This window comes from Gopherus evgoodei, chromosome 10 (genome assembly GCF_007399415.2).
Source record: "Gopherus evgoodei ecotype Sinaloan lineage chromosome 10, rGopEvg1_v1.p, whole genome shotgun sequence".
NCBI lineage: Eukaryota > Metazoa > Chordata > Testudines > Testudinidae > Gopherus > Gopherus evgoodei.
In genome coordinates this window covers 85,271,285-85,298,497 of record NC_044331.1, presented here as the reverse complement: position 1 = coordinate 85,298,497, position 27,213 = coordinate 85,271,285, and the positions used below count along the sequence as shown (strand labels likewise).

At 49.2% G+C, this 27,213-nt stretch overlaps 1 protein-coding gene across 1 annotated transcript in view; it reads right to left on the bottom strand.

Moving 5' to 3' along the window:
- Positions 1-24,909, bottom strand: part of LOC115659266 (heparan sulfate glucosamine 3-O-sulfotransferase 4-like) — a 134,272-nt gene extending 109,363 nt beyond the window's left edge. The window contains exon 1 of the mRNA XM_030579206.1: positions 24,311-24,909. Within this exon, the coding sequence (XP_030435066.1) occupies positions 24,311-24,909 (599 nt within the window). The remainder of the gene's footprint in view (positions 1-24,310) is intronic.
- Positions 24,910-27,213: the final 2,304 nt, after the last annotated feature.

Below are 27,213 nucleotides of genomic sequence, written 5' to 3'. Positions count from 1 at the left end.
AGAAGCTCACACGGCTTCACCTCCTGGGTCTCTCCTTGGAGCATTCAGCATCCTCTGCCCCTCCGTGCGCTTCCCACAGAGAGTCCACCCCAGCGGGGTCCTGGGGAAGCCACCGGGTTCTGCACCCCCACTTTGCAGTCAGACGTGACTCTCAGCCAGCCAGTAACACAGAGGTTCATTCAATGACAGGAACAGGGTCTAAAACAGAGCTTGTAGGTACAGCGAACCGGACCCCTCGGCTGGGTCCATTCTGGGGGGCAGTGAGCCAGACCCCCAGGTCTGCCCTCCACCCTTGACCCCAGCCAGCTCCAGACTAACAACCCCTCCCTCAGCCCCTCCTCTCTGCTCAGCCCCTTTCCCGGGCCAGGAGGTCACCTGATCCCTTTGTCTCCAACACCTTCAGCTGGCACCTTTGCAGAGGAGGGGCCCAGGCCATCAGTTGCTAGGAGACAGAGTGTCAGGCATTTAGGTGCACTGGCCCTTGGCTCTGCCAGATACTTAAGAACTGCCATGGGGACACTGAGGCACCAACACAGTATTCAGAGAAAACATTAAGAACATTCCCAGTTCGTCACATCTCTCCCCCCTTCGAGACCGAACTGAGCGAGGTCACTCCAGCCAGTGACCTGGGGAAGTTCGAACCCACCAATGTTCCCATGGATGCCCCATCATCTCTCTCATTCCTTGGGGTGAGTTACACCAGGACAGTCCAGTCTCACGCCCTCCCTTAGGTCGGGTGTGCTTGATGGCACTTGCAGGCCGCATGTGGGAAGGTTTATGCGGCCCACACCCTTTGCCACCCCAGTACCCCTGGGCTTCAAGCTGGGACTGGGTCTTTTCCCAGCACTCTGGTCTGTGATTCGGGCTCCCTTGGTTAAGAGCCCCCATCTTGGCCTTTGCCAGCTCTGGGCTTGGGCAGCCGCTTCCCACTTTGTGGCCCAGACACAACACCTTGCCGTCCCCCCTTGCACTTTCCAGCTTTTAATGTCAGTCCCACCTCCTTGAGGCAGCCCAGCCCCCTCTTCACCTGGGACACCTGTTCCTCCCAGGTCTGGCTAAAAATGCACATGTTATCAGTGTCTGCCAGGGCCAAGTTCTCCATCCCTCTCAGCTTGTCTAGAATCTCCCCAGGCCTAGGCATGGGGTCAGCATCGGACACTGTGATGGCTTTAAGCTTCTGATAGCCCCTATAAAACCAGATCATCCTGTCTCGCTTGGGGATCAGCCCCATGGGTGAGGCCCATGGGCTGTAAAATGGCTAGACCCCCTCTAAAGCCAGCATGTCCCTGACCTCTCTCTCCAGGTTCTGGGCTGCTTTCCCAGTGACTCTGAACGGGGAACACCTCATGGGGAGATTGTCTCCCACCTCAAGGAAGAGATCCCCCCGGGGGTCTTCCCCCTTCTTCATCCAATCCTCCCTCTTCAGGTTCAGGGGTCCCCTCACTCTCCTCCCATCCAGCAGCTCGAAAGGGAAGAACCCTGTGGATTCCTGGGGCACCACCAGCCGTCTCCCGATTCCCCCCAGTTCTACTTCCCCTTGGGGAGCCCATTCCCGGTACAGGAATCCCTCCTCCTGCAGGACTCTGTCCCTGCAGCCTTCCCCAAGGAGGTTTGCAGCGCTGTGGCCAGCAAGTTCTCTCAGCTTCTCCAATGAGAGATCCCTCTCCAGCTCAGTCTGGGATTCAGCGGCTGGGGCAGGGAGTGGGACCTGCTCCCTCTCGCTGGCTGGGCCTGGGGTCACAGCCCCCCTGAGCCCTGTCCCTGGTAGCTCCCTCCCTGCTGTGTAATCACTTCCCAGCAGCATGTCTGGACCAGGCAAACCTGTTTGGCAGCTGACCTGCCCTGCCTGAGTGTCCCCCCACTCAGCTGGGGTCTCAGCTCCCCCCGTGCTCAGCGCTGCCCTTGCTGTCCCAGTGGGGGCAGGCAGCGAGCTCTCTGCTCTGGTCACAGCATCAGAGCCAGCGTGAGCCCCCTCTCCGGTGTGCAGGGGGGCAGGGAGCATCTCTCCCTCCCCCTCAGCCCCAGGGGGCTGGTTATAGGTAGGCAGGTATCCTGAGCCCAGCAGCCCCTCCCCCCTGCCAGCCAGGTTATTTGCATTTTCACTGACCATTTCCATCCCAGCCAATTGGTTCCCTGGATTTGAATTCAAACCCTCGGCCGTTACAGAAGCGGGGCCTGGATCCTGTCCCATGGGGAGACAGTCACCCCCCAACATGGCCTCCCAGCCGATATCCTGGAGAACCCCAACTACCAGCCAGCCCGACTCCTCCTGGGTCTGCACAGGGATCTGGGCCATAGGCAGGGTGAGGGGCTTCACCCCAGGGAACTTCACCCAGATTCCCACAGTCCCTCAGCATCTGTGGCTGCACCACCACAGTTCTCTCTGTCCCAGGGTCTCGCCCCTGCAGGCGTGTTTCCCCACTGACCCCTGGGCAGCCCCCTATGTCTCTCTGCTCCACCATCACCAGTCCACGCTGCTGCTGCTTCTCCTGCAGCTTTTCCTCGGGCTCTTGCTCTCTCTCACGGTCCTCTTGCTCTCTCAGGTTCTGCTCCCATCCCATCCATCTCCAATCTCCTGATGGGGAACCCAATCATGAAGACCCCCGTCTGATTGGGGACCAGACTCCCGGGGATGCCTGGCTGATGCTCCAGCTGCTCTCAGATCCTCTTGTAGCCCCATCTGGGCCAGGAATCTGCTCCTCAGAGCGGTCCTTCTCCTCCAACTGCACGATTAACTGTGCCTTGGTGAATTTCCCCATGTGTAACCCTCTCTTTGTGCACAGGATCACAATGTCCTTCTCAAGGAGATGGTGATAGGCCATCACTTCACCGTTCCCAAGTGGCTCTGGACTCTCAGGCCTGTGTGCTCTTGGCTCCCCCATGGTTTCCAGGAAGAACCCCGGGTGTGCCAGCCCTTCTCGTGATCACCACCTCTTTGCCAGGGTCGAGCTGCAGACTCCTCCGCCCCTGGGACTGCTCCTGCAATCCCCCGGGGAACCCTGCTACTGCAAAAATCCTCTCTCCCAGGGTCGAGCGGCAAGCTCCTCCGCCCCTGAGACTGCTCGCTGCAGTCCTCAGGGGGACCCCGTTACTCCAACAGTCCTTCTCGCTGGTCACACACTCCCAGAGGTTAACCGCCCCCTGAAACCATCCCTCTCTGAGCCTTCAGCACGCCTGGTCCTCATTATCCCTCCTTTGTTTTACTGCTCCCCAGTCACTTACTGCAAGCAGCGCCATTCACGGGGTGCAGTACGTCCCACCGCTGCCACCAGTTGTCACGGAGTCACCGGGCGATGCTCTGGAACTGCTCCCCACCAAGCCAGTCAGGACTTTGGGGAGCCTCCTCTCCCTTGGAGCAGACTTGTTCAGGGCAAGAAGCTCACACGGCTTCACCTCCTGGGTCTCTCCTTGGAGCATTCAGCATCCTCTGCCCCTCCGTGCGCTTCCCACAGAGAGTCCACCCCAGCGGGGTCCTGGGGAAGCCACCGGGTTCTGCACCCCCACTTTGCAGTCAGACGTGACTCTCAGCCAGCCAGTAAAACAGAGGTTTATTCGATGACAGGAACAGGGTCTAACACAGAGCTTGTAGATACAGCGAACCGGACCCCTCGGCTGGGTCCATTCTGGGGGGCAGTGAGCCAGACCCCCATGTCTGCCCTCAGCCAGCTCCAGACTCACAACCCCTCCCAGCCCCTCCTCTCTGCTCAGCCCCTTTCCCGGGCCAGGAGGTCACCTGATCCCTTTGTCTCCAACACCTTCAGCTGGCACCTTTGCAGGGGAGGGGCCCAGGCCATCAGTTGCTAGGAGACAGAGTGTCAGGCATTTAGGTGCACTGGCCCTTTGCTCTGCCAGATACTTAAGAACTGCCATGGGGACACTGAGGCACCAATACAGTATTCAGAGAAAACATTAAGAACATTCCCAGTTCGTCACACGGGTCCACAGTTGGGGAAAGGGGAGCTGGTGCCAGGGGCACTGGGGGAGAACAGGGAGGCAGAGGAAGGTATGATTTGGGGGGGGAGCCCAAAGCTTCACTGACTGTGATGGAACAGGGTGGGGAATGGGAATGGATTACTTGTCATGGGTGGGGCAGAGCTGCATGAAATGTGGGTGGGGTAAGGGGCTCTGAAGTAACTGTATGTGGCAGTATGTGAGAACAGCTCTGTGCAGGGTGGCTCACACGTACACTGCTATCAAGGCTTCTAGGTCAAGTGAGGCCATAGGTGATTTTCATTGTGCAAAGTTTCATTTCAGTGACCTTCGGTAATGCAAAGCTGCAGCCAAAGCCTGTACTGGCTGAGATGTGGCTCTCCTTGCCTCCAACCTCCCGAAGTTGGGGGAGAGGAGAGAAACGGTCCCAGTTTTGTATTATCTGACTCCCAAGAACCCAGGGCCAATATCCCAGGAGGCCTCCTCATGATGCACAGTGTCCCAGGTACATATTGGGAGACTTTTCTATTCCAGCATCAATGGAGTATACCAGGAGTCTGCAGCCTTTCAGAAGTGCTGTGCCAAGTCTTCCTTTATTCACTTTAATTTAAGGTTTCACGTGCCAGTAACACATTTTAATGTTTTTAGAAGGTCTCTTTCTATAAGGCTATAATATAGAACTAAACTATTGTTGTATGTAAAGTAAATAAGGTGTTAAAAATGTTTAAGAAGCTTCATTTAAAATTAAACTAAAATGCAGAGCCCCCCGGACTGATAGCTAGGACCCGGGCAGTGTGAGTGCCACTGAAAATCAGCTCGCATGCCACCTTCGGCACCCATGCCATAGGTTGCCTACCTCTGGAGTATACAATCTACATTGGAATGCTACTGCCTCTCAGCACCTCAGAAAGTCAGCAGTAAAAGGGTTAAGATGCCTAGTTACTCTTTTTATACCTCTGCTACATTTTTTTATAGACTGAATTCCCCAGAAGCTGAGCCTTTTTACTAGTGGATCTGCGGTAGAACTGTGTTATTATAGATTGCAAGTTCCTTAAAGGTCAGATAACACAGTACAATTGAATCATATTAGTGAGCACAGCGTATCTCAACTTGGTATTTTACTAAGAAAACCCATAAAGCAGATTGTTTGTTGCAGGGAAACATACATTGTATAATAAAGTCACAGTATAATTGTCTCTAGAAACGAACAATCCGTTTATAAGAAGAACTCCCTGTAATTGTGGGTCCTCTGCACAGCTGCTTTGCAGGCGAGACACTGGGAGACTATTGAGTGCAGATATTCCAAGTATGTATTTTACAATTTAGGTACAGTACCAAAATGCATCGCAGAAGACCTAGCAAAGAAATAAACAACTTCCAAGTGTATTGTTGGGAGACAAATACTCAATACTTCATTTAATGTATGGTCTGCAGTTAGCGCTTAATCTCAGACAATGCCAGGGAGCCGTGTTTCACACCGCTATTAAGGAAATGCAGAATTGACTGTAAGGATGATTGAAGATTTCTAAAGAGCACAATTCCCAAGCCAGTGATGCCCGGTGCTTTTTTTTATTTGTCTGTAATCTACTCAGACAAATCCTTTTATCACGTTTATTTCCCTTCCACATTACAACGCATGTGATTAATTCCTTAACTTTACCATCCCGCTTATCCTGCCCTACTCTCTCATTTTTCATCTGTTTATAATGGATTTTCATCTTAAATAGACGTATTTTCTTTTTAAGCCTCTTTGCTTTATGTTGTTGTTAACAGGAACTTTCAATATGTCACATCAGCTGAAACATGCAGCAAAGAGATGCACCACAACCGGCAGGGCTGCTGCGGAGAACAGTCCTGGCCTTGGTTCCATGGGTAGTTTTGAAGATGGTGGGTTTAAATAGTCACTTCACTTTCTGTTAGAGGACAGTTCAGGCCTTTTCCAAGTGTGAGGCCTGATCCACACTACACAGTTAAATCGATTTAAACAGCGTTAAATCGATTTAACTCTGTACCCGTCCACACTACGAGGCACTTTAAATCGATTTTAAGGGCTCTTAAAATCGATTTCTGTACTCCTCCCCAATGAGAGGAGTAACCCTAAAATCGATATATCGATTTAGGGTTAGTGTGGATAGAAATCGAAGTTATTGGTCTCATTCCTTTAATGTAGCTACCCAGAGTGCACCGCTCCCGAAATCGATGGTAGCCTAGGACCATGGACGCACACCACTGAATTAATGTGCCCTAGTGTGGACGCATAAAATCGATTTTATAATATCAGTTTTATAAAACCGGTTTTAGTCATTTCGATTTTATGCTGTAGTGTAGACGTAGCCTGACACACAAGTCTTGGGGATAGGAAAAGCACAGAGCTCTTTCTCCAAGAATTCCAACACTAGTTACATCCACGTAGGTCAACGCAGATATTCTGAGCATTCTGGTCTAGAAATTCTCAGCTGAGTCTAGATTTAATCTCATTAATGAAAAAGGAACCAGTGCTACAACTTAAGAATGTATTAATCACCAAAAGAAGAGGACAAGACATTTTTAAAAAAATTAATAAACAAAGACATCCTCTTTCATCCACCGTTAATACAACCGTGTGCTGTTAACAACCTAGATGGGAGATGAGGAACATTGTGTGAATTCCCTCCCAGTGCACAGTCTAATCTTTAGTTCCTACAGAATACCATTGTGTTCCAGCCAAACACCAGTGAAATACACATGAAAACGCAATTAGATTTAAATCTAGTTTCCTCTTACTACCTTGCCTTTCCCTTTTCTTTACTTAGATTCTATTCAAGGTTGTAACTAATATGATTTCTGTTTAACGCAGTGTGAAATAAGAATGATTTATGGGTCTGTTAACATTATTCAGGTACCTGACGACATTTCAACTCCCTAAAAGTGCAGACTGCTAACAAAATTCTGGCATCCTGTATAATTATTTATATACCCTGCCCACGTAATCAGTGTTATTCCGGTTCTTGTAAAGCTTAATTTCTTTCTTTACATTGTGCGCTCCCATGCCCTGGAAGCCAAATTACACGGCTCCTTGATACAGTCCCGGTTCCCTAGTGAATATTTCAAACGGTGGACATTTTCAAATATCATTTCAATAGACCTCTGGGTTGGATTGAAATTGACGTTTCAGCACCAAGCAACTCATACTTCAGTTTAAATAAAGACCAGTTAAATGTATTCCATCCCCACTGGGTAACAAGAGGGGCTCTGTGTTTAGGAGCCTTCTCAGAAATGACTCCAACAGGCCCCACTTTTAAGGCTATAGAGTAAAAATTTTCAATAGCATCTAAGTGACTTAGTGCCAAAAGTTACCCCAGGGTCACTGTGACGTGGCACTTGTGAACATTTTACCAATAGCCACTAAACTGTGCCCTATGCACCGGGGCTCCTGTCTTGGCAGAAACAACCTTTTGAGTTTGTGGTTTTCAAAACTCTTCATTAATTCTCAGTGCTACCCCACATACATCTTGTGCCCTCTTGTGCTTGGCTCTGCAAATCGGGACAGCCCCTCAGCAGGGTCCCCACTCATCCTTCCCTGCCCAGTTTTTAAAATGTAACAAGGAGATGATGAAACACAAACTCATTTTCATGCCACAGAGGGAATTGTTTATTGCCAATGCAGCAAATAGAACTAATTGAATCCATTGGGGGCAAAAAGAAAGAGAAGGAAAGTATCGGTACAGTCCACCCACAGAAAGGACAAGCCAGGATCTGAATATTCATGGTCCAGGAAACTGCAAATCCTTGAATACAAAACATCTTCATAAATGGTTTTATTGCCACAGGCAGGGCATGCACGGGACTCAGAGAAAGCAAGCCTTGTACCTATGCATATTTTTAAGAGTACTATTCTGAGCCAGATTCTATGGTCTATTAAGCAGCTTTGCACCTTTCTGGTAGCACAAAGCAACCTGAAAGCCAGCGTAACTGCCAGTGATGGAGTTCCCATGTATAGAGGAATCTACAGGTGATATTAGTGCTAGTATAGCAGCTCCTGTGCCATTCATGCATCATCAACTTGTGGTCAAAGGGAATCCCAGGGACCTCCACCTGTTGGAACATCCCCTTGGTGCCACAGGCAGCATGACACACAGTAGAGCAGCCTTGAGGCTGCTCTACTTTACATCAGGGATCAGACTGGAGACCTACTGTCCCCAGGATTGGGGTGGGAGGCTGCAAAGGTAGCCTCAAGCCACCTTTGCCCATTCCATGGGATCTGATGCTGAGTACAATGTGGCTGGACTGGAGAAGCTGCCCCTGCGAGGGATTGTGCAGTTAATCACCAAGAACGTCCAGCTTCACACATACAGCCAATTAAACCTGCCACTTGCTTTTTTAACTCACTGCCATTTGTGCCCCTTCATTTCCAATGGCAACACAAATAATTAAAGAACAAGAATCCCACATTAATTTAACATTAAAGTTATTCATTAAAGCACCAACAAGTCCAGCAATGAAATGCCAGTGGTCTCACTGTCAGGTCAGTGAAGAAGGATCTCCAGAGTCTGTTCTGTACATTTCAAAACAGAGTGATCAGTGTTGCGCAGCTGATAGCTTAGATATTACAATGCACTTTCACAAAGGGTGACGTGAAATACACGTCACCCTTTGTGACGTGTAGGAATACAAGGTATGTGCAGCGCGGCCACTGAACGTTAATATGACAACCTGGGTTTTTCATTTCCCCAGCTTTGAGCACTGAGATACACACCCTAACTTCATAATAATGTCAGGGTTTTTATTTTAATTTGTCCCCTGAAGAAAACAAAGGAACAATTAAAAGAACATGAATAAGTCTGAGGAGCTATTGGACTGGCACCGTTTACAAACTCCATTCGAATCCCCAGTGTTGCTCTTGCAGGGATGAAAAGAAGAAGAGACAAAAGGGAGTTGTCAGAGTGGTAAAGTTCCACATGGGAGAAGCGTCTTCTTGCAGAGGTTAGAAGTTCTGCCTGGGGAAAGGCTCCCTGCTTCCTCACCAACCCTGAAGGGAATGACGCAGAATCCAGCCCCTGTGCACAGACATCCACCCATGGAGAACTGTTAATATACAGCTTGGCTGAAGGTTTTCTACCAAAACATTAGCGATGACAGTGACGTTGGTTCCGAACCTGCACAGAGTTTATTGCAGGATCCGAGCCCTAAGGGTGAAAATCACCTCTGTGCCGAAGGCCATCACCAAGCCTATCCACCTGTTAAGCACTCAAAATCATTGGCCTCCGCGCACAGCTGTGAATTGCATCCTTAGCACCAAGGTCAGTACTGAAGCATTAAACACTAGCTTAAGCTAATAGGCATATGTGCAAACCTACCCTTTTAAGCACTTATCTCATTGTTATGTGAAGTAGGGGAAGGACCTAGAACCATCCAGCAAAAAACTTAGGCACATGCGTTTTCCCATTGGCAAAGTTCTGCACGTGCTTCACGGTTATGCTGTATGGGAGCCCTAGTCCCAAGAGAGCAATAAAATGGCACAGCTTTATGTTGATCCACTTTTAAGTTACAAATGAACAAATACGCACTTTTAAAAGGCTCTTTCAATGGAAAAGTATTTTCTCATCATTGCAAACTGCAGAAACACCTGCAAAAATCTTCCCTCAAACTTTCTATACAGCCACCCCTTGGTAGATGCCCAGCATGGACAATTTCAACCCAGCGGGAAAGGTTTTCAGAAAGTTCTGAGCACATAGAAACAAGGTTATAATGAAACACCCTGATGTAACTATTAACTATGGCAAGTGACTCTTGCCATAAGGGCTGTGACAGTCCAGCAATATGTTTTATCAGCCTCAGAAAATCCAGGTTAGTTTTGAGCAGTAAATCCAACCTATTCCCACCGTTATCATTAATTGTTAGAATATTTGTATTATACATTTTACATACCAAATAGATTCCAATTTCATGGTGGACTAGATCGCAGAAATGCCTCTTTTAATCTTTTTAATTCTAAAGAAGTATAAAACTTTAATATTTCCTAATGGAGTGTACATTTACTCATATCTAACAATATCACTGCAATTTAGGAGCAATAAAAGTCAAACTATCATCAGTATGATAAGCTTGCAGCTTTGGTTGCAAAGTTCAATCAGTTAACCTAGGATAGCAATAGCTTCCCTTCAATGAGTAATGATGCAGAATAATATTTAGATAAACTCTTTTTGCCTAGGAAATTGCATTATGATTTGCTGGGTCTTAGCAATTCTCAGCTAGATGTCTTCCTTTACCAAGAAAGTTATTGCTTCAGGCATTTTTCCATGGTGCTTTGATTTTTTTCTTTCAGGTTTCCAGAGGATTTGGAGCTGAATAAGGAACCTTTATTGTCCTTGATGTAGGCATGTGTAGAGCATCCACAGGGACAGGTCATCTCCCCAGCCCCTGGCCCAGCTTATTCATATGGTGCAATGGCTGACATGAGTGTGTAAGCGGGGTGGGAGGAGAAGCACAAGCAGCAGCTGCTGTTCTGAACCCAAACCTTCCATCCCACGTGCTCTTTGCTTGCCAGGGCTGGGTGGAGTTCAGGCACTGTCTGCCTGTTTCTGGCCCGGGAGGCAAATTCTCAGGTGCAGAGCCTGGGTCTGAGAACCCTCTTGGCAGTGGGGACTCTACAGCCTAGTTGCCCAGACCCTGAAACTAGTGCCAGCTCTCCCTGGTAGCTGTGGTATGCTCCCAGGGCTCCAGGGAAGCTGTGGTCTGCTGGTTACTGTTTGCCCTTCAGGGACTACATGACAGTGCAAGCAAGTAACACACTGGCTCTGCAAAGGAATTTCTAAACACACACACACACACACTTTACTCTTGGACAGCAAACGAGACACACAGATCTATAGAAAACCTACATGCAGAACCCTATCTCAGCACCCTCACCACGCCAAAAGCCCTGGGGGTTTGATCAGTGTCTTTCCAGGGGGTCCAGCAAGATTCCTCCTGCCCAGCCATGTCTGATTCTGGCCCTGCTCTGCTCACCTTTCTCTGAACTGGCCAGTGAGAAAACCTCCCTTTTATAAGACTCTGCCCGCACCGTGCCCCCGCAGGTGGTTCTACTTGGGCACTTCATAGCCCTTGTCAGGTGATCTGTTGGTTACCAACTCACCTAGTTAAACTGGACCCTCAGGTGGCAGCTAGTTTCCTGGTTTATGGTGCTTATATTTGAATGGGGGACCCTCCAGATCAATGACCCTTGACTGTCCTGCACTGTTAGCCTCTGGCTAGCCACAAGAACTGCTTCTGACATCTCTCTGGCAAAGGGCAGCAGTATAGGCACACGACAGTCTCCCAGGTGTTTGTAAAACAGAGCTTGTCATTTGGTACTGATCCAAAGACCTGCACGAACCTGCCATGTCCTCTTCTCCCTCAGATTGCTCGAGGGTGTGAGAACCCCTCAAAGTGACTCTCCTGTGGTTAACGCTCTGGGAGGGAGGCAGAGAGAGGGGAGGGGCACTGCACACAGCCTCTCGTACCCACATAGCACCACTGGAAACTCCACCATAACGTCAATTGTTCAAACTGCAGCATTAAAGCCTGCATCCCCCAGCTCTGTGCTTTCTAACCCAAGTCGGGCTGGTGGGTGGAGTGCAGGAAGGCACAGCTGTGGCTATGAACTCAGTGGCCACAGACTGAGGGACTCAGGTAGCTTAGTTTGCTCCATTTCTGGTCCCATGCCATACAGATTTGGCCAACAGGAATGCTGCTTAGAGGCTGTACTTTATTTCTTGGCCCTTGCCATATCCCTTGAATCAGGTTTACAAAAAGCTAATCCCCACTGTGGTGTGGCAGGGGTTGGTATCCACTGCCTGCCATCACATCTCTAACCCTGCATTACTGCATCAGTTTGTTCTGACTTACCATTTCATGCCAGGATCATGGCCTTTCACACGAACACTGTCAAACTCCTCTCTGGCTCTCAGCTCTCACTACTAGCGGTTAAACCCAGTCACTTTTTTCTTCATTTTGTGCTTTGCGGCCTATATAAACCGCACAGTGCCATCCTTTTCTGCAGCTGTCACATGCTAGCAGCACCTTTGCCCCATCAGCGGGTACCGCTGAGGCCCAAAATTAGAGACGGGATAGCCGTGATGAGCTGGGATTAATTTAGTTGAAATAAATAGATGGGAAATGAGCTTGCAGGTTAGAGTGCTGACTTTGTATGCAAAAGGTAGCAGAATCAATGCCAATATTCTCTAAGGGGAAGAACCAAACGGGGATAAACTGCTGGCCAATTAGAGATCTCCTCCAGCAGAAATGACTCTAGGATTCACGGTTTGTAATGGGAGTTTCATGAGTCAGCATTTCTGGTGTTAATATTTTAAAGCCGTTCTGTGTGAGATTAGAGCTCAGAGTATCATTTACAATGAATTTACCCTTTTTCTGCACACATCACCCAGGCTGTGATTTCCTCCAATGTATACAGGTTTTATTTTTGGATGACATTTTTAGTTCCTTGTGGTGATGGCAAAGTGTTCCCTGTGAATTCAGTTTCACAGCAATGTTACTTCCTTGCAATGGCTCAGAATGTCACATGGCTTTGCTTTTGCTCCCTGATTGGATGAGTGCGGGATGCATACTTGACTATGCAAATCTAAAATTTGGTTTCAACAAGTGCTTTTGTACGTGGTTTTGAAATTCACTTTCCATGAAGCCCCTGCTTGTTAAGTTGAATTACACAAATGTTCAGGGAGCATGACTGTAGAAGGGGCAGTGACATGGCTGAAGCAATGCTATTTACACGTGGGAGAACAGTGATGGAAAGTCAGTTGTGTTGCTTGTCCATCTCTGTGTGGAATGGAGGTGTCTGTGGGTCCAAAACAGCAGATAATTGTGAATTCTGGCTCTTGGCATAAAGAACCCAAGGCTTTTATTCAGTAATAACAGAAAGGGCCAAATTCTGCTCCAGAGTGGCTCCATGGATGCAACTAAAAGCAAATTTTGGCTCAAAATTTTCCTAATGAACAACAGCACCTGGCAGTTAGTGCTTTTCTCCACTGTCCTGTGCAGTTTCACACGTTCTGGAATTCAGCTTCAAGCTCTTTGCCATTTCTTCTTTCCCATAAGCCTCCTTTACTCAGTTTCTCTCAAGAACTGATTCCATTTGGAGCTGACCGACTCCAGCTCAGGCCGCAGCATACCTAGCAGGACATTTGGGGAAGAACTCAGCTGTAAAAACCACTCTGAATTTTACATCCACCCCAGGCATTTTGGGCCTGTTTATATTGCAAAATAAATTCTTTCAAGTTACTGTACTTCACAGGGGAGTCTGTCAAGGTAAATGCCATCATTTACATAAACTGTGACTAGCAATTGTAATAGTAAAGCAATAAAGAGCAAGTTTATGATGCTTAGATGTACAATCTGACAGGAAGAAAAACAACAAATCTTGCAACATTTACTAAACTGGTGTGGAGATTTTGGGGAAGAAAATTGGAGATTTACAAAAATAGATATTTTTCATAAGTATGATTTTTTTCCACAGCCTTCAAACAATTTGCTTTTTAAATACTCTTTCAGCATTGAAATGGCAACTAATTAAACGCAGCTGTAGAGCAGAGACCTGAACAGGAATGAAACACCCAATGAACGTTGTGTTCACAAGCGGCAGTTGGTTTTGGAATCTCTGTTGCAGTTAATTAATAAGGTTTGCCTAAGAGTGCCACCTTCCTGCTGCCAACAAGGAGAGTCTCATTTGGAGCAATTAGTGAGTTTCCAAACCCCAACGTGCTCAAGGGCCTTCCAGCAGCTGGGAAAAGAGAAGATGAGCTGCAGGTAGCCATACCACAGCCAGCGCTGCACTGGAGACCATGGATCAAGAGTCCCAGCCAGGGAATCCAATTGCCTATACGTTCCCCTCATGCCAGTGATTCCCCTTGGCTTCAGTGGGTGTCACCCCTGAGGGCTGAAACTGGCCTTAGAAAAATCCAGAGACTTGGTCTCTAAAGGAAACAATGTTTTTCTGGCCACATTAAAAGCTCTGGGATAGCCCCCTAATGTTGACATTAGGGCATTTTCTCAATAGGTCAACCCATGATTTATATTGACATGGTGCCAAGTGTATTTTGGGCCCTTCACAGGGAAATCAAATGACAAGGCCTCTGCCCCAAAGCAGTTACAGGTTAAGGCTCTGATCCTGCAAAGACTGAGGCTGAACTTTCTACATGTGAATGATCCCACTAAATTCAATAGAAAAGTTAAACATTGGTGTAAATCTTTGCAGAATTGAGGATTCAAGGTTTAATCCTGCAAATACTGATTCACATGAACAACCCTGACTAAGCCAAGTGGCCTCACTGACTACAATGGGACCAACTCCCACGTATCAGAATGACTTGTGTGTGTGAGGACTAGCGCATAAAGGCTTGATCCTGCGAAGTGCCCTCAGCTCCCACAGAAGTTAATGGGTATCCTGCATCTCGCAGGATTGGACCCTATATCCTCAATCTAAACAACAATAATTTTCCCCTTGGATGAAGACATTCAGATAGCCTGGGATTTACAATAAAATCTTTAAAAGGGGCTGAAAAACAATGTAAACAGATTCCGATGCTAAATAATACGGAGGGGGAGGGAATAAAATGGACTGCTAGCTATTAATATGCCACACTGAAATTATAATATCCACAATTAATGCTTCGGAAAGTTTGATAGTGTATGTTCCTTACTTGAACTGAGTGCTAAATTCTCAGCCATTCATTCACACTCTTACCCTTCTCAATTCATTGAAACCACGTCAAGCAAAAAACATTTGAAAGAAATTACCTTAGCGTGTTACACCATGAGCAGCGAGAAATGTCCCACATGAGCCTTGCCGGCCCCAAAAGCAATAAAATTTCTGCTGAAGTGCATGATATAATAACTCAGGGAAAAGAAATCCCCATGACAACAGGAGGAAAAAGAGATCCATGAAAAGCAGAGGATTCAAACTGCTCTCAGTAGAAAGTGTCACCAATCTGTGGTGGAATTTTCACTTTGAAAAGCAAAAGTCTTTGCTCTTAACTTTCTTTGTAAACCTCTTGTTCCTCCCTTACCTAGACCACAGTTTTTACAAAGCAGAACATGCCTCACTAAATCAATACATGAACAGGGGTCAAATGCATCATTTAAACCCAGAAATGTAACCAGCTGATTCTTTTCCACTGTGTTTTCCAAAGGGGCTCAGTCGTATGTCTGGGTTTTCTGTTGTGTCCTTTGCTGTAGTAGCTGCATGGCGGGTGTGAAATGGCAGTCACACAACGCTCACTCTGCAAACTTCGATCATAGAACTGACAAATCGTTAGAAGCAAAGCACTGTGGAATTTCCTCTGTGGATTACTGAGACAAATGCTCCGAAGCTTCGTTGTTCCCACATACGTATATTGATGTGTAAATTGTTCCAGGCCTGGCAGCATGGCACTGGCCCCCATCTGGCAAAAGGGTGTTAGAAGAAACACAACTTGACCTTCTGGTTGTTGTTATTTATCTTCCCACTTGTAACTCCATCATACCCTGTTTAAGGACACCTTTGGGACAGTCATAATCCCAACAGAAGGGACTTCAGCTTGACAGAGCGGGGGGACCTCACACTCAGACCTATATCTGCTTGTGCTCATTGGAAGCGTTGCTAATAGAGCTCTGACCTGAATAATCCGGGAGTCCTGGGGGAAGGATGACTGCCCCAGTGAACGGGTATAGGAGCAGAGATGGGGCAGGCACAGCCCCCTGAAGAGGTAATAAGTTAGAAAGCAAAGAATAAATGCTTAATTGGGGAAATCTTTAGTTGCTCCTGTTTCTGGTGTCCTTACAGATAGCCGAGATGATGACCATGATCTCGCAAGCCTGTGCACAGCACCGAGCGGGGAGCACATGGTTCTTGTGTTGCCATGTGAGTGTGAATAGAGTCTACGTGTGGGGAGAAGCAGGGCCGGCTCTAGCAATTTCGCCACCCCAAGCACGGCAGCACGCCGCGAGGGGCGCTCTGCCACTCGCTGGTCCCGCAGCTCCAGTGGACCTCCCACAGGCCTTCCTGAGGAAGGTCCGCTGGCCCACGGCTCTGGTGGACCTCCCACAGGCCTGCCTGCAGATGCTCCACCGGAGCCGCGGGACCAGCGGACCCTCCGCAGGGACACCTGCGGGAGGTCCACTGGAGCCGCCTGCCGCCCTCCCGGCAACCGGCAGAGCGCCCCCCGCAGCGTGCCACCCCAAGCATGTGCTTGGCGCGCTGTGGCCTGGAGCCGGCCCTGGGCTTCATCCTCCACTCTGAATGCAGGAGGTCCAAGCCCCATGCCTCTGCTCCTTCCCTCAAGAGTGCAGGGCACAAGGAGGTGGAGCTTGGACGGGCAGTGGGTGCGCTGAGGAGATGGCGGTGTGACCTCTGTCATGCTGAGGAGGCGCATCACTCTGAACTCACTGAGCCCTGGTTCCTCTTAGGGGGCCAGGAGGGTCTCTGTGCACTCTGACCCCCCCCCCCCCAAGGCCCTTTCAGCAGCAAACAAATCGTAAATCTAAAAGGCGGCAGGGAGCAGCTTGGCACTAGCACTGGCCTTCCAGCAGGAAGGGTGTCCCCGCATCGCTTGCCCTGCGAGCACGCTGCCCGTGCTCTTATGCAAGCTCCCCTTTGCTGCGCAGGGCTGAGCTCAAGGTCTCTGGCTGGCTTGGTGATGCTGGGCACTAGGTGCTGCTCTGTGGCCGTTAGGCCATATGACATTGCAGCGAAGCCTGATGTCTCCCTACATCCCTTTACCTGAAACAAAACAGAAAGGCTAAGAGAAACCAGGCACTGTCTTTGGGAAATGAAGTTCTCCTGGCCTAAGCCCACAGAAAGACTGTGAGTGTCTCTGGGCCAGACCTGTCTGCACCTGGGTAGAGTCACCTAGTATCTCTTGGTTTGGGAGCAGATCCAGCCCCTAGCTGAAGAGGCTAACATAGCCTATGAGAGACCTTTACTCACCCCCACCCCCAACCTCTCAGCAGGGCAAGAATAGGGAATTCCAGGCACCTTGCCAAGGGCAGAGTCTGGCCCTTGGCATGCACAGTACAGGCCTGATCAAAAGAGTACTGAAGTCTATTGCAGTCCTTCTGTCAATTTTCATGAGAACTGGCTACAGAACTAAGTGGGGTGTATACATATACATGCATCTCTGCCTTGCATGTCTGCCCAGGAATGCACAAGAGAAATATGCATCTGAAATAACAGTAGGCTCATTCTTTTTTCCCCTGTGAGAAACAGCACTGATATTATCCCAGAATTATTTGCAGGTGCAAAATTGTGCCTCAAAATTAGAGGCTAACACTGAAAATCGGGTCCTAAATGTTTAAGGAAAAATGAGGGGTGATAGTCTTGAAATTACCAATGTTACAACGGGGTACGTGTGTGTATAGTTTAAAATTCATAGCCCATGGTAATTCCAATACATCGGATCCACAGCATCAGGAGGGCAGCTGAGTCACTGCATTTCAGCAAAAGCCGACTCACAGCAGGACCTGGAAAAATCAATACCCCTTCCCTAAACTATCAGAAGTGCTGAGGATATGGTATATACTGGAAAGGCCTTTTACAGAGAAACAGTAATTATAAAGTACCAGCAATCTCTCACATCATTAGAAGAAAAGCCCCGTCTATCTATCCACCCTATAATGCCCCTCTGCACTGAATGTCAGCACTAATGGCGGTGGTTTTATTTTCTGAATATTATGACATGGAATAGAGGGGTATAAATATTATACAGCAGCACATCACTGAGATTCAAACAGCACAGGATTAACACTGAGGCGACCAAAGGCTATTGCTATCTGATGGCTGTTCAGGGCCCAGTGTGAAATGAGTCCACGGTCTCAGTCCAGGTCCTAGTCTTCCTTGCCCCTTCTCTCCTCTCACTTCCCCTGCTGGCAGTCTGAGCAGAGAGCCCAAGGGATGCACAGCCATGGAAACCAACCTACCTGAAAGGTAATTCATGCTGTTCAATCTGTACGGATACAAATCGCAGGCCACAGGAGTACAAACATTGTATGAGTGTGAAACACAGACCACTGGTCTCTCGATCAACACAGCCAGGGATGGGGAACACAGAATGGTAGCAACAAAACCTGCTCAAACGACAATAGTGCATGACAGTCACTACTCAAAGATGCACTAGTGCAGGGGTAATCCCTTCTTTTTTGGCAAGATCCAAATTCCTTGGTCAAGGTATAGTTAAGGTCCAGACTCCAGAGCAACATCTTTTTACACCACAGTAACAATAATGATAATAAACAGTACATAAAAAGATTTCGCGGTCAGTTCAAAAGGGTCTGGTGGTCCGAATTTGGCCCATGGTCCACTCATTGCCTATCTCTGCACTAGTGTAGTGGCCACAGGGGTGTGGTTTAAAGAATCAGTTTCTTAATCCCAATGCAATTGTTTCTTGGACCAACTGGTTCGGGCACACATATTTCCTGAAGCAGCTTCTTATATTATTCAGGACGAGGATCCCCGATTTACTGGTGTTATTAATTATTGATAGGAATGGAGCATCCGGAGTCTTTATTGTGCTGGGATTGTTACAACCAAATTAGACAGGCCCTAGCCAAGCAATTTGACAGCCGAGAAAGACAAGACAGACAAGGAATGTGCATTTCACTTTCCCCAGGCATGTAGGCCCATTGGTTCACATGCAAAAAGTTAAGCTTAACGGACTGATGTAAGAGTGAATGAGCCATGAAGTAAAAGCAAGCTTATAATTATGAAGACACCATAGCAGTTCCTTAGTTAAAGTTGCACTGAGAGTTTCACTAAAAGGATGAAAGGGCTTCATTATGAATGAAGAATATAAATGTATCATATCCTCCCCACACTTACAGCACTTACTCTTAACAGTACCGAATGAATTTTCTGAGAATTTACCAGTAAATCTGTTAGTTATAATCATTTTCAAATGTTTCCATTTTGATTTTTATGAGTCGAACCTTTTTTTGGATCCCTCTAGCAAATTAATTCCTGAAGTCTGAGATCTGATTTATAGATTATTTGAAAATCTAAGACACAGGATACATGCCCTGGTTATTAATGTGAAAATATTGGATTTAACACTGCTAGTCAGAAATGCTGTATTTACGTTATGAGGCGTGTCATATTTTGTTACAAATGGTGCATTTGTTATCAAATGGATGCTACAGACTCTAAACTTTCATTTTAAAATGTTTCTAGCCCTTTCAGATGCCAAGATAACCTTGAAAGCGTGAAGCTTCCTGAACCTCCAAGCAGCTGAAACAACAGCTCTGAGATCCCTGAACTGTCCCACCCTTCTCAGTGAGTTACTGTGATACCGAAAGTTGACAATTTAAATGCCAGCATGATTAACTATTTCCCTGCTGATCACCTCGCTAATGTGCTTAATGCACTCCCAGACAGTGCCAATGCCCCACTTGCCCTCAGCCCAACTCCCCAAACCTGCTTCCATGGGACAAGTCCTACAATGCAGGAACATGCTGCAGGTGCCTCACGCTGAAAGCCGATCAGATCATTTTATTTTATGCTGTTTCTACATTAACCTCTAAATGAACAGCACGGGGGCTAGTGTGCTAACTGTAACATTCAGCTAGTATTTTATCGAGTAAACACTTCCACTTTTCAATTTAAATCAAGCTGCAACAGAGTGCCAGAGATTTCAGAGACTTTGCCACAGAATCTAGGTCCAGGATCTTCTGGAGTATGTGGGGTTTTGCCAAAGGTTTCATAGTAGATGACAAATGTTTAAATAATACAAGTTTTGGCATCTAAAACTACAAGATGACAGGTGTATCCCAGCTCCAGAAATGACTGCGGGTCCATCCTCGCTGCAGAGTTAATCCAGGCTATTAGGTGGAGTTGGTCTTATCCTGGCTCCCATTCACACCCACGCCTCAGCTTTACCCCTGAGCTAGCTGGCCTGTCCTGGGGTAGATGCTAACGCAGGAACATGGCTTACCTTTGAGCTGGCAACCTGCCCACTTTGCAGTTAGGATTCAGGTTAAATCACTCAAGTGCTGACAGTCCTCTGATGCCTTCTCACAACTCCCCCATGTGCCCAGAAGGACAGACAAGTTCTCCCACAATTCACTAGGAAAGAATCACAGAGCATCATATCATGCTGCAGCGCTACGAGCCCCTAGAAGTTCCAGTGCTAACATGGATGAGCACAGCAACTGTGTGGACGCAGTCGAGTCCAGATTTGCAGCGTGGCAGCTCACACCCTGACTAGGGCAACTCCCATACTCAGACCCGAGTGCTGGATACCCAAGTTAATTCTGCAGTGAAAGACATTCCCCTGTGCCGACTGTGGGAAAGTCTTGGATTATAAAAGCACCAAGTACTGACTAAAATTCCATGGCAATTCGTATTTAGGATTATAGAAAGATCATGTGATCTAGAAGGGGAAGGAAGGAAGGAAGGAAGGAAGAGGCATCAGTTAATTTCCACTTTGATGGAAATGAAGACCTCATGACCTTTGACAAACCTCACAATGATTCACTGTGGAGCAAATCATTTTGGTGTAGAAGGGATGCAGTTAGTTCTCTTTATCATGAAGGATAATATCTGCTGTTAAGTACCAATGTTTCCAATAAAAGAAAGAGGTGAAACTGAGAACATGCAAAAGACATATGCCAGAAAAAAATATCACTGGATTGTTAATAAAAAGAGCGGCTAAAAATAGATAACGCTTCCCACAAACCCTTAAATACAACTTTTAATAGCATTCAAAATACATTCTACATTTCGAAAAAAGAAAATCTAGGAAATTCAGCAACTGACGGCTATAAATGGAATTGAAGGGAAGATGTACCCCTGAACAAATCCCTCAAACAACCCAACACTAGAGTGTATAGAATCACAAATTATGATTCCAAAAGCAAATCGGACACCTTAATCCTGAACAACCCCATGCAGCCTTAACTCCACCTTAAACATAATAAATCCATACACACAAAGGAAGATTTCAATTCTGTAGTTTCCATATAAATTGTAACCCTGGCTTTCGAACTATCACAATCAGCACAGATCACCCATTCACATAGCTGTTCCTAAACATTACAGAAAAACAGCAGACTCTAGAGAACCGGTGTAACCGATTCCCTACATAAAGTGTATTCGGCACTAACTTCAGCTTCTGGATCGTCGTAAGATATAACCTCATGTGGAGTGCATTACAGCAGTCAAACTCAAGGAGACAAAGGCATGACCAGCTGTAGCAAGATACACATCCAAAAGAAATAGCTAAGTATTATTATCCCCATTTTAGGAAGCTGAGGCACAGGGAAGTTACACGGGGGCTGGCTCTAGGCCATGTCAGCAGAGTTTGGAGTAGAACATTAAGTTACTGTTTCCTAGGACAGTACAGTAATCACCAGAACATATTTTCAACAGTGAATGATGCAGAGGAGGCCAGTCAAGTGGCCCCATTTTCCACTCCATGACACTAGAAAATAATAATTTGATAGTATTAAAAGGCAACAGTTTTAAAATGGACCAAAGGAGCCACATGTTACAAAATGTGTAAGTATCCCGTGGAACTCACTGCCAGAAGACATTAATGCAAGTAATTCAATAAGGTTAAAAACTGACATTTATGTGAATATGAATAACATCTGCAAGTTCTGTAGCTAGGATACAATTGCAAAGGCTCTCAACCTTCATGCTGCCAGACATAAGCTAACCATCAGCTAGAGCAGGAAGAAATCCCCTTGGTGTGTCAGAAATGGGGATTTACGCCTTACTCTGAGGCACTAAGGACAGCTAACTGTACGTGTCTCCTTGCTGTCTTCCAGTATGGCAATTCCAGCTCAGGACTGAGACGACGATCTGCTCACTGCTTGAGCTGTGGCTGCTGGTAGGGTAACCAGTAGATTTCAGTGCCCACTAGGTTGACCAGATGTCCCGGTTTTATAGGGACAGTCCCAATTTTGGGGTCTTTTTCTTATATAAGCTCCAGTTACCCCCCATCCCATCCCGACTTTTCACACTTGCTGTCTGGTCACCAAGGTGCCCACAACTGTTGAGTCCAGCACCATTCACCAGCACTAAAAATGAGCTTAAACAAACCTATGAGAGCAACACCACACAGCTACAGGAATGACCAAAAGATCCGAATCCTGCTCTGCAGATGCATACCTCTTTGCGCCTTTCGCTGCAAGGGACAGCGATGCTCACTCCCTGGCCCTTTTCTCCCAGCTTTACTTTCAAGATGAAAACACAGCTGCTTGTCATAGTCAATGCTTGATCTTCTTCTGCCTATTTTGAACAAAACCAAACCTCTCTACACCCCTATCTTTAGCTTTTTTCATCAAGTTTCTAAACTTGGTCCTTAAAGCAAAGCTTCCCTGGGTGACAATTAGGTAAAATACGATGTTGGTTGTTTGAAATAAAGTGTGCACAAAATAAAATCACCGGAGCCAGTCCTCCTTGTGTTCAGATGTTGATGCAACAGGCACAGCCTTTGACAGCACATAACAAACAAGCTCTCATACAAGTACTCTCTTTCCCATTGCTGGTCTCCACTTTATTGGAGCTCCTCAGAGAATCGCTGGGCATCATAGCAAAGCCAAGCAAATGCCTTAGCAAATAAGTACTATGCACACACTTTGCTTCCAAACTTTCTGAGAAAACCTGCCTGAAGATGATCACATCTGAGTTAGTGTTGACACATGAAAACCTCACACTTTATTTTTATTAAACAAAACAAAACAAAAAACAGCTAATTAAAACAGTTGTTAACTTTTTCCCTCTGAAACTGAAAATGTTCCTCATTCTTTCAAGCTGTTTAGTCAACTACCCTAATGAGTGAAATTAAAAGCCAGGACCTCGATGTTTAATCATGATTATTTCCCATTTGGAAAGCAACAAGCACAGTGCTGGTGCTGCCAGCAACTAAAAAATAACATCACCAATAATTTTCAAGTTAATTAACCATTTGTATTTTCAAGTCTTGAGATAAATATTTTAAAACAGTGACCATCACAATTAGTTTAATATGTTGAAAGAGCCAAGAAACCTGCTGCTGAATTTAACTGCTGGAACAGGTGAAAAGGAGTCTACGTTAAAAGTTTTCAATGTGATCGATCAAAGGGCAATTCTAAGAGTCATTCATCCACAGAGCTCACTCCAATCAATTCACAAACTTCTAGCAGAGGGAACTTGTTGCATGAAAGGAATAAATCTCCATTTGGGAGGTAAATCCAGGCTGCTGCAGCTTGTATGAAGAATGAATCCTTGTTTCTTTATTGTCACTTTAAAACTGCAGCTATCACCTGGGCTCGCAGGCTTGTTTATTTCGGTAATTATTAACTGCTGAACAGCCTAGATTTGTATATTGCAAGTGCAGCTACCCTGAGCAATCTGTTCAAATCTTCTGTGTACTGGGAGCTGCATAAAATGCATTTTTATCTAGTTCTGGCATCTCCATCAGAACCCTGTATTTTAAATAGTACAATGGACAATAACATTTATTTTATTTGTATTTAAATCTGTTCTAGCACAATTTGCCTCCAGGCCAGGCACTAGCTGCTCTGGGGCCTCATCTGCATCCCTTATCTGCCACTATCAGTGCCCCCTGTACATTGCTTTCATGTAGTTAAGCAATTCCAGGGTGCCTGCAGTTGAAAGGGGAGGGCATGGCTAGGGTTCACACAGACACTGGAGACAGTACCTCGCTCGGGTAAGCTGCAGGTAGGGGATGGGCAGACCTGAGCCCGCTCTTGGCAATAAATACCTAAACAATAGACTCAATGTGAGAACTTCTGCCCAGAGGGGGAAAGTTAGATTTTAAATTCACAGAAACCTTCAGGGTGAGCCCTCCACACACACACACACACCGGACTCAAACCCACAAAAGCAAGGCAAAGGCAGGTCAAGCCACTAACAACACACTCTCTGCTCCTCCGTCCTGGGCACAATAGTTGCTAATACCCCCGGCCCCAGGATCTGTCCCTGGGGCTGGACTGGTGCTGCTCCCAGAGCTGCAGCCCCTGGTCCCCAGCACAGGCAGCCAAGCGCTGCCCTCAGGCCCCAAGGCACAGCCCCCCACCCCGGGCATGAGGCCAGAGCCTCCATGGGGTGGCGTGGGGCGAAGGGAACTTGCCACCTGCTCCCAGGGCAGAGCCAATGGTGCCTTATGGGAGCGGGAGCGTAGCCGGAGAGGGTCCCCGCGGGAGGGCTTCAGGCAGTGCTGGCCCCTGCCCCTGCCCCGGGGGCGGTGGAGCCAACCTGCCCGGGGGCTCTCTCCAAACAGGCCAGGGAGAGCCCGGGCCCAGCCCTCCCAGCCAGGCGCGCTCTCCACCGGCCACAGGCCCGGCTCCTGCCCGCCGGGGGGGCGCAGCTTGGCCAGGCTCTTTGCCCCGCGCCTGGGCAGGTGTCTCTTCCCCCGGCCGCCCCGCCGCTCACCTGTACCACTCCAGCCCCTTCTCGTAGTTCCTGTCGAAGAAATGGGGCTCGGTGCCCACGGCGCGCACGTCGGGGTGCGCCCGGATGGCCTCCAGCAGCGCCCGGGTGCCCCCCTTCTTCACGCCGATGATCAGGGCTTGCGGCAGCCGCTTCTCGCCGTAGTCCGGCGTGGTGCTGCCCGCCCGGCTCAGCTCTTCGTCCGTGGTGCTGGATTCCTGCGGGTCCCTCTCGAAGGCGCCGCTCTGCGCCGCGATCACCTCGCCGGGGGCCAGCGCGGTCCGGAGCCAGCCGGCCGCCGACACCGCTGGGCTGCTGGCGTTGCTGGCCCGAGTGGGGGGCGCGGGGGTGGCCGGGGAGCCGCGCAGGGCGGCGGGGGAGCGCAGGGCGCCCGGGGCCGGGGAGCCGCGCAGGGCGCCCGGGGCCGGGGAGCCGCGCAGGCCGGCGGGGGAGCGCAGGGCGCCCGGGCCGGTGCCCCCCATCAGGCTGTAGCACAGGTAGGTGAGGCACAGCGAGAGGCTGCACATGCAGAGCAGCTTCCGAGCGGGGGGGCCCTTAGAGCCGCGCCCGCCCTGCGCCCCAGGCTGGGCGGGGGGGGCCATGGCTGCTCCCCGCTCCTAGCCCCGGGCACCGGGCGCACATGGTGTCAGCCGCCGCCCGGCAGCCCCGTGTGCATGGGGCGCCGCTGCCCTCCCGCCCCGCAGCCGCCGGGGGGGAGCCCCGCATGGCACAGTCAGCGCGGAGCCCCGCAGCCCCCGCGGTGCAGCCGCCTCCGGCCGGGCGCACCAGGACCGGCTCCGCTGCGCGGCCGGGGACGCTGCTCTGGCTCAGCCGCCGCCGCCGCCTCGCACTGTTGCAGCCTGAGTTCCTGCTGCTAAACTTTGTGCGAGCGGGGGGGGGAGCGCGCTCCCGGCGTGGGGAGAGCCCGCCCCCGGCACGGGGCGGCGGGGAGAGCGCGCCTGGCCCCGGCCCCGGGGCTGGCACCGCGCCTGGGTACCGAGCCCCGGGCCGGCCGGGCGCTGGGAGCGGAGCTGGAGAGCGCGCCCTGGAAACCTGCCCCCAAATCCCTGCTGCCCCCAGAGCGCCCCGCAGCACTGGCGGCCCCCGGTTTCTGCCTTACAACTCGTGTGCCACGCAGCCCCACCTCCTGCTGGCCCCCCAGTCTGCCAGCTGGGACCCCCAGTCACCCTGCCTCTTCCTGTCCCCCCTGCCCCTGCCCTGTGCTCCTCCCTGCTCCTGCCCCCAGTCACCCCGCCCTCCGCTTCTCCCTGCCCCACCTCCTATCCCCCAGCCTCTGCTCCTCCCCACTCCTGCCCCAGGCCTCCCTCCCCACCACTGCACAGCTTCCCCAGCACTAATCCCTGTCAGTCTTAGGAGGACGGGGCCTTCCCCGCCCCTCCTTTGCAGGCATCTGGGATGACTGGCTGTCAGCCCCCATCTTCTGTCTTTTGGGGCTCCAATCACTGTGACCCCAAGCCATAGGGGAAAGGCGCCTCCTCTTGCATGAGAGGAGGCTGGCCCCTGCCACCAGGGGTGGGGATTCCCTCTGCTGGGAAAAGCCCGAAGACAGGGGCTAGACTAGATGACCCCTATATTTCTATAGACAGGAGAGTCTGTCCCCCCCTGGGGTAGAGCCCCCTGCCCCCAACCCAGGAGTTCTCCTCATCATGACTAAGGAGGCACCATCTTCCCTGAGGACAGGCCCAGCTCCTCCGTGGGATGCAAGGGGAGGCAGTGGCCATCTGTGTTTATCCTTCAGAAATATCAATATGGGGCCCTGGACCCGGTCCCCGCAAGGGTGGTTTAGTGATCTCTGTAAAGGGGAGACTCCATCAAAGGCATAAAATTACCCTGGTCCTTCTGTCCTTCAAGATGTCAACAAGAGGTACCTTGTCTCCTCCAAAAGCCCCATCCAGTAAGCTTCCTGATCTGACGTTTGGGGTGAGGAGAGGGCTGCAGTTCTTTGCCCCTGCCACAGAGGTGTGCTTAGCTGAGCAGCTCCTGGGGTGTGTGGACATGAGTTTGTTACATTCTCCATCTTGCCCTGGAGTCTGTTGGTGTCTTTTAGGCACTTATCCTGTAGGAGCAGAGCGCCTCGCAGTCTGTGGTGTATTTATCCCTACAGCTCCCCAGGAGGCAGGGCAGGGCTAGTCCCTGGGTGTAGAGATGGGTCCTCCCATCCCACAGGGTCCTGGTGCCCGAGCCCAGAAGTCTACACAACAGTGAAACAGCCCCCCAGCCCGAGCCCCGCGAGCCCCAGGCAGCTGGCATGGGCCAGCCGTGGGTGTCTAGTTGCTGTGTATACAAAGCCAGAGAGACTAGTGATATCTGATGGAGCAGGGAACTGACCTCTAGTGCCCTGACCTCTGGACTCTTCTTCCTCCCTCCGTTGCTGACTTTATTCAATGGGGATCTGAAAGTGAACATGAGGACCCAGATTTTGAAGATGTGTGTGCCTCAGTGCACATACCTGAGTTAGGGACAGAAAACCCACTGCACACTCAGGTACTCACTCAGGTAGGGACAGAAACCCCCCGCACACTCAGGTACAGCTGCATGCTACGCCTGGCTCGTGTGTGAGCACTGGCGATTCCACACCTATTTTGGGGGTGCTCATTAAGGTACACACATTTCTGAGCTGGGCACAACCACAATGCCCATGTTCTCAGAGTTGAATACTATGAACCCCGGGAACCTCAGCTTCACCAAGGGGGAGAAAAAAAATACACCTAAAGACAGTCACCCCTTCCTGCTCAGACACCGCGGGTATGGAGCTGCTCCACAGCCCACTATGCAGGCTCTTGCAAATGGGCTTCAGCATCAGCCTGGCTGTGGGGGCAGGTGGCCTTTGTTCCCCTGGCACCTTCTGCCCAGAGATAGGCCAGTTTTTCACAGCGTGGGGCGGG